The 7,081-nt window shown below is 38.5% G+C and overlaps 2 protein-coding genes across 6 annotated transcripts; one reads left to right on the top strand and one right to left on the bottom strand.

Moving 5' to 3' along the window:
- Positions 1–302: 302 nt before the first annotated feature.
- On the top strand, positions 303–5,525 carry LOC143527907 (uncharacterized). Of its 4 annotated transcripts, XM_077023285.1 has the most exons (16): positions 303–695; positions 1,151–1,338; positions 1,411–1,438; positions 1,520–1,618; positions 1,958–2,033; positions 2,144–2,427; positions 2,530–2,586; positions 2,690–2,766; positions 2,940–2,993; positions 3,089–3,294; positions 3,381–3,483; positions 3,581–3,743; positions 4,144–4,247; positions 4,459–4,603; positions 4,914–5,040; positions 5,118–5,525. In XM_077023285.1, the coding sequence occupies exons 1-16, from the start codon at positions 513–515 to the stop codon at positions 5,390–5,392; spliced, it is 2,169 nt and encodes a 722-aa protein (XP_076879400.1). In that variant the 5' UTR covers positions 303–512; the 3' UTR covers positions 5,393–5,525. The 4 variants fall into 4 exon arrangements, with proteins under 4 accessions (XP_076879400.1, XP_076879401.1, XP_076879399.1 ...); XM_077023286.1 differs by having other exon boundaries at positions 1,411–1,618; positions 2,940–2,955; positions 3,189–3,294; XM_077023284.1 differs by having other exon boundaries at positions 1,411–1,618.
- Positions 5,526–5,557: 32 nt separating this feature from the next.
- On the bottom strand, positions 5,558–6,765 carry LOC143527908 (uncharacterized). 2 transcript variants are annotated; one of them, XM_077023288.1, is made up of 4 exons: positions 6,577–6,765; positions 6,341–6,472; positions 5,954–6,233; positions 5,558–5,845 (listed from the first exon to the last, which is right to left on the bottom strand). In XM_077023288.1, exons 1-4 carry the CDS (start codon positions 6,663–6,665, stop codon positions 5,615–5,617), a joined length of 732 nt encoding a protein of 243 aa, XP_076879403.1. In that variant the 5' UTR covers positions 6,666–6,765; the 3' UTR covers positions 5,558–5,614. The 2 variants fall into 2 exon arrangements, with proteins under 2 accessions (XP_076879403.1, XP_076879404.1); XM_077023289.1 differs by having other exon boundaries at positions 6,362–6,472.
- Positions 6,766–7,081: the final 316 nt, after the last annotated feature.

The raw sequence follows: 7,081 nt of genomic DNA, 5'->3' as shown, positions 1-7,081 counted from the left end.
AACATTTATGTGTCTTAATTTGTTGTTTGCAGGGGGAGATTGCCGGACCATCCAGGATGCTACAGAAGGATGAGGACACAGTTTCTGCCTGTTCAGAAAGGACACAGTGTCTGCCTGTTCTGTAAGGCGTGTGTGTCTATGTATCTGTCTGTTAATGTGCTGTGTGATCTCATGATTTGTGTTGTGTTTATTAAAGGAAATGGAAGAACAGAGAAGACCCTCAGGCCTCCATGTCCAGAGCTCACACCTCTGCAAGAGAACACGTGAGTGGTAGTTATGCAGTTCAACTATGGAGTAAGAGCACTGTCAAAAAAAACGTGCGCATACTCAGCAAAACACGTACGTAAATACATTTGTTGTACACAAAAATCTGTATTTATATATTCACGTACAGAATAAGCCATGCATAAAAACATTATGTCGTAACACTGTGTGTGTTTTGTGAGAATACAACTACAAAATCTACAACTTATGCATACGACTAGAATTTTTACGGGTACGACCTCTTAGTTATGATTACGAATCCAAAGGTGAGAAACGACTGTCAAAAATACGTCATTTGGGGCACAGCCGAAATGCATCGAGTACAAGAGCAATCGATTCGTCACAATGCGCATGCGTCCTCAGCCGCGTCCAGCTTTCAACTGTTGGCGGGTAGAAAGATGGCTGATGCAAGCAGCGGGAGCTCAAATCAGGTACAGCTTAAATTCTTTCCTCGTCTAAGCTAAATTGTTTTACAATTATTTGTTTCAAATAGTTTACGCTTTTGTTAGGTCTTCGTGGTTTAATATACTATGTGTCTCTCACAATCTTTAAGGGACAATGCTGTTATATGGCGCGGGCTAACCGCAATGGTGCCCTTTGAGATTCTCCTAGATGCGATCTTTTAGTAGTAATGGGCTTCACGAATCAGCGTTTTACTGCTTCACTTCTTCCTTTTTGCTTTTCCCACCGCTACGACAATGTTGCTTTCTTATTCGTGTATGGCTTTAACGTTATGCTAGCTTCAAGATTATGGTTCACTCAAGCTAGGTTTAAACTTGACGCGTCGCAACGCGCGTCAAAAATGATCTAATCGCGGTGGCTCCGCACATGCTATTGGAGAAGACTTCATTCATCTGTTCTTGGTATAAAAATGTTTGTTTGTCAGGTCCCTTTAGCAGACATCATCAGCACTGCTCAAAATCTTGTTACAATACTGAGCAACAGTTTAAGCTCAGCAGGAAATGTCAGGCCAGCCAGGCAGGGTAGGGCAGATCCAGGTTGTGGACAGGGAGCACAGACAGAAAAGGCCCAGTCCAGTCACCGCAGCCAGTCAGTACAACAAGAAATGGCAAGGTATGCGACAGGCAAGTAGGCTGTTTTTGTGTTACTTTACAGTTCCAGTACTCTAACCCAGTCATGTTTTAGGTCTTTTCCTGGATTTTTCCGCAAAGAGGTCAGGGGGAAAAGACGTTTTGCACCATATACACGTCAAAAGAAAAGCTTTTTGGTCAACTTTTTCCTACTTGACAAACAGCGTGGGAAAACTCCCAAAGGAGAACTAGAATTACGACTTATGCTGGCTGGACTTGGGAAACGATCATTAACTATAGATGAAAACATCACTCATTCAGAGGTATGATAGTATTTGCTACTTTCCCCAGTTTGCTGTCAAAATGAAATAAATGTAATGTAAAATATAACGTGGTATATTTCATACACATTTATTAACCACATTTTTTGTTAGACTATATGCTCTGCAAGACTGCTCCAGTATTGAGCATCACATTGAACACACCACCAGTTAAGACGATCATAACACTATGCTGAGCAAACCTTTAATGAGATGCAGTCAGGCTGTTGAATTGGGAATATGTGATGTATGTAATTGATAACTGCATTGCATGTCTGTTAAACCATATGTTAATATTTGTTCAAATTTCTAAATTGTGTAAACTCTTCTGTGTCACTCAAGTTGACAGATTTGCTTGTGAAAGCATATCCAAAGCTTACAAATATCTCTGGTGGCTGGTTATTGCACAAGTCTACAGGTAAGTGGGCTCCCTATAATTAATGCCGAATTCAAATGTGGCTGTTTTGTAGATCTCATATTTTTTTATTGAATGTTTATCAATAATTAAGATATTTTTTTCCATTTTAGGTGGAGGGGGACAACGCAAATTGCTTGTCGTTCCTCCTGACTCAGATGGATACAGTGGGCAACAGTTAAAAGCAATTAGTGGGAATGGCAAATGTATCATGTACATTGCTCCTTTACAAGAAGAAATTGACAGTACTGCATTGCCACCAGAAGCAAAGGAATTTGAACAAATGCCCAAAGCCCAGTGTACATCATGTAGAAAAATGTTTCCTCTTCAGGCTCTTCCAATCCATATCCAGGAATGCCAGAAGGAGCAGGTTGATTTGTGTATTTCATCTGACAATGTATGTTGAAGCTTAGTTAAATCTTTTTGGGTAATTTTTTGATCCCATGATTTAACATGTACAAAATATTAAATCAATTGGCTGTTAACGTTTCATCTGCAGGAAAACTGTACAGAAGAAGATTCAGTCTCAAATGACCTGGACATCCAGAGGGAGATGGTAAGACGTTTTGTACAAATGTCCTGATAAGTGTTTTAAAACTACAAAACTAAATTATAATATTGTTTCTTTTGTTGTTGTTTTGTTGCAATTCTTTTGCCAGACTGCTGAGTGTCCGATGTGCAAAAAAGTATTTAATGTTGATGTCATTGAAGTACATGCATCTGACTGTGGATTACGGTAAAAAATGTCACCATTACCTTGATTTCATGACTGCGGTCTATATATGTATATGAGTTAATTTTAATTTCCTCATATCAAAAGGAGCTTGCATCATAAAATGCTACTAAACTTTATAAATATATTTTGTTAACACTCTTATTCATTAAGGGGAGTTGTATTTTTGTCTGTAGAACTGCAGAACATGGGGTTAGCATGTCGGATCACCCTATAGATTGCTTCCAGAGGTAAAACCACAAGTATCTTTTCAGAAGTATGTTGTCCATTATTCATTTAGTTATCTCTCTGCTGTCAGTATAACTTTCTTCCATTTTTTTTCCAGTTCTGACGACATACTTAATTGGATTAGTGGCCAGGTGGAGGAAACCAACACATTTTCCATCTGTGTATCTCGAACTGACCTCTTCACCCGCGGCATGCAGCAGTGGCAACGTCAGAAGAAAACATCTCCTAAATGTAGACTAAGGGTTACCTTCTTTGGGGAAGCAGGCATTGACACTGGTGCCTTAAGCAAAGAGTTCCTAACAGGTTTAGTAGGTGTTAAAAGTACACATTTTAAAGTAGACAATTTGTGAAATCACAGTTTTATAATTTATAATTTTGCTGTTTTCTAGAAATGCTTGCAGAGATTGAGAGAAAGCTCTTTGTCTGTAGTGCAGACAAAAAAGGAAAAAATCCTCTTTACTGTCTGAACAGTTTGGATCAAAACTACTTCAGGTGAGTCTAATCAGTAGTTCTGGTTATTTTATATGTATTGAGGAAATAACCTAAAATATATTTAAATACATTATACTATTTGATTTTATCTTATTAGGAGTGCTGGAGAAATCATGGCAGCTAGCTTGGCGCAAGGGGGACCTCCACCAGCCTTTATGCGCGAATGGTGCTTCAGATATCTCTGTTCTGGTGATTCTGACAGCATTCAGGTGTCAGCTACTGATGTCACTGATCGGGAACTGTCGCTTCTTATTGAGACGGTAAAAAAATTATGAAATCAGGCGGGTACTGAAAAGTAACGATGATTATGCACTTATTAGTCTACAAGTAAAGGTAATTACATACAAAGGTAAATACAAGTCTGTTTGGGTAATTTCTGCTCTTGTACTGTGATCCGTGACCGTGCACAATAATTTCTCAAATGTAACATTGAAACACTAGTACACTATTCTGATATTGTGGATGTTACCGTCATCTAATCCAGTGTACTCATTTCTCTAACAAATGTTTTCCTCATAATATTGTAATCATGTCTTTCCACTGTATATATTGACATTGCTGATTTAGGGGACCAGATCCACATTTTTGGACAACCTTATTTTGGACAGTCTTCTTAAGAAGTGGAAATTTAAATAATTCAATTCAATATTGTGTTTTCAGATTAGCAGTGCAACTGATGATGAGCTCGGTGAACATACTGATGAAATTCTAAACTGTGGATACACTGGAAGGGTGTCTGTAGAAAAGAAAGATCACATAATCAGGTATTTATTAGGTGTTTCTATGTTGACTGCTGAAATGGTTACTACTTTTAACACAAAACACATGGACTACTTATGTGCAGTTACAGTTTCAAAACCACTATATTTTCCCTGCTCCAACACTCACTCACTCAGTTAATTCAGGGATGTCAGGTTTTATAAAATTTTTTTGCTGTTTTAAAAAAAAATATGTGTATTTCTACTGTTTTTGAAGGGCCGTTATACTCCACTCAACCATGAGAGTTGTTCCGGTGCTTGATCAGCTTAGGAAAGGACTGCTGCTTTATGATCTTCTCAAGATAATGAACTTGTACCCAGAACTTTGTCTACCACTGTTTGTACCAGGAGATGATGACAAGGTAACTAATCCTTTACTATGGCATTTCTATTTAATTAGCATTAAAGGAATGGTTTCCAGCTCTGGGCATTGTTGATGTCCAGGTTAGAACTAAAGCTGCAGCACTATACTAACAGACACTAAAAGCCTAGTCACCTAAATCAAGACCAGGCTTCTTTGTGAATTTCATCCACTATTCATGCAGTTTGAGAGGTGGGTTTTTACTATTATTTGCATGTTTTTACAGGAACATTGTGGTCAGTTTTAGTGACTTCTAGTGTTTTGTTACCTCTAGTTCAAAACTAAGGGGACATCAAAATAATTGATTTTAGGTAGATGCAGCTTTTATTCTGGAGAAGTGCCACCCTGACTTCAGCGAGAAGGGATCCCTGAAATACAGCAAGGAAATTAACATTATGAACTTGTTCCAGGATTTCTTACAAGAAATTGAGGATCAAGGTATGTTTTAGCTTTTGTTAAAAAAAACAAAAACAAATCTCTATTCACCCTAACATGTTTTCAATCCTTTATGTAAGAACAAGGTGAACATGGAGAAATGTCCGTTGGCAAAATCATGCAGTGGATGACGGGCCAGGGACACAAACCTCTTTTGCCAAGTGAAAAGCAGGACTTCAGCATAACTGTAAAGTTCTATCATGACTGTGACGGCAGTCATACTGTTTGTTTTCCAACAGTAAGCGCATGCAGTCGCACAATCACTTTTCCCTCTGCTCACTTGAAAACATCTGATGACTTCAAAAACATTATGTACTTGGCCATATCTTGTGGGGAGTCTTTTGATAGGATGTAAGGAAGCAAGAAATGAAATTCAACACTTCCTTCCTTGTTCTTTTTATTCACATAGGATATCTTACATCAATATTAACATTTATGTATTTATATAATGTTTCACTGCCAGTTTTTTTTTATAACATGTAGCATGTCATGACAGCTGTCAGCCAAGGTAATGTACAAGTCTGCAGTTCATTTTAAATAAATGTTTACAAAACGGCTGTTATTTGCCTGTTAGGTCTCAGTTATTGCTTCCTGTTCTCCAAAGGTGTTCAGCATATTGAACCATTGATATGTAAATGTCTCTACCATAGGATTCTGATGTTGCAAGAGGATTGATGATAGATTTAATTGTTTCCATCACAGTTGGAGGCAGTGGGCTCTCAATTCGTGGCACCTGAACGCCAAAAGGTTCTTCATTTGCAGAATCGAAGGACTCCCAGTCTGTTCCAAACAGCTCCAGATTCTGAAACTAAATAAAAAGAAAATGCTACCTTGCATAAAATTGTTAATTAAAATATACAGCATAAGAGGCAGAGTTATGTCATAACTACCCTAGGGTAAGTGATTTAATACAAACCTGCAAATTCTCTTCAGAGTCACCAGAAGAATTCTGCATGTGTCCCAGAACCCACAGCTGGTTTGGGCTAAGTCCACCTTCAGATTGTAAGGGATGATTATCCCAGCCTTCAGTAAAAATTTGGAGATCATGTTCTAGGCGTGCAAGAAACACATAATGCACACAGAACATATGGAGAGAATCTGACAAGTCCAGCAAGCCATCTTCTTCAAGCCCATGAAGAACTTCGTAGTACAGCTGAGTTACACTGAGCCAAACATCTCGCCAAAGGCGCTCGATTCTAAACAGAGAAGGGAAAGAGGAACAGCTGTGTTAGCCAAGTAACTGATAGCTTGCTCTTGAATATGCTTTTGAAATGGTTTTATAATAATCTTACTATTACAATACTTTGCATAGTTAATTGGTAACCTTTGATTATGCACACTCTTCCCTGCAATGAAGCTTCCTCTTCCTGTGCCTTTTACAGTGAACATGGTTTCTGCAATTCCAACATTTTCCACACCTTCATCACCTCTCACTCTAGAAAATGTAGGGAAAAAAGCATAAAGTAGCAGTTCAGCGTTTAAATACTGAGCAAGTTTGCTTAAGCAGAAAATCAAGAATCTTCTACCACGATTACACACCTTGATGGCCAGCCATAGTTTTGAACTGCTTTTAGAAAAAAAGAAAGTGCAGTGCTTGAGCAGTTATTATCTGCTGGTTCCAGGTACATGATCTATATGTAAAGTACACAAAATGTCTCAGTAAGCAATCATTTACTTTTCACGTAGCATGAAAATCGAACTAATCAAACTGAGTCTGACTCAGTTTAATTCGACACACCTTTCTAGAGTATCCATCGATCATTTTTGACGCGCGGACCCTCGGGCCAGTTACGACGCGTCAAGTTTAAACCTAGCTTGAGTGAACCATAATCTTGAAGCTAGCATAACGTTAAAGCCATACACGAATAAGAAAGCAACATTGTCGTAGCGGTGGGAAAAGCAAAAAGGAAGAAGTGAAGCAGTAAAACGCTGATTCGTGAAGCCCATTACTACTAAAAGATCGCATCTAGGAGAATCTCAAAGGGCACCATTGCGGTTAGCCCGCGCCATATAACAGCATTGTCCCTTAAAGATTGTGAGAGAC

The sequence above is a fragment of the Brachyhypopomus gauderio genome, chromosome 12, assembly GCF_052324685.1.
Source record: "Brachyhypopomus gauderio isolate BG-103 chromosome 12, BGAUD_0.2, whole genome shotgun sequence".
NCBI classification, from domain to species: Eukaryota; Metazoa; Chordata; class Actinopteri; order Gymnotiformes; family Hypopomidae; genus Brachyhypopomus; species Brachyhypopomus gauderio.
Note: the sequence above shows the minus strand (reverse complement) of the source record. Positions and strands in the feature narration are given on the sequence as shown.

Coding starts and splice junctions, on each gene's coding strand:
- LOC143527907 (XM_077023284.1), top strand. CDS start 513: ATGATTACGAATCCAAAGGTGAGAAACGACTGTCAAAAATACGTCATT. Junction 2,034..2,143: donor GTTATTGCACAAGTCTACAG/GTAAGTGGGCTC, acceptor TTTCCATTTTAG/GTGGAGGGGGACAACGCAAA. Junction 5,041..5,117: donor ACAAGAAATTGAGGATCAAG/GTATGTTTTAGC, acceptor CCTTTATGTAAG/AACAAGGTGAACATGGAGAA.
- LOC143527908 (XM_077023288.1), bottom strand. CDS start 6,665: ATGTACCTGGAACCAGCAGATAATAACTGCTCAAGCACTGCACTTTCT. Junction 6,473..6,576: donor AACTATGGCTGGCCATCAAG/GTGTGTAATCGT, acceptor TACATTTTCTAG/AGTGAGAGGTGATGAAGGTG. Junction 5,846..5,953: donor ACTCTGAAGAGAATTTGCAG/GTTTGTATTAAA, acceptor CTTTTTATTTAG/TTTCAGAATCTGGAGCTGTT.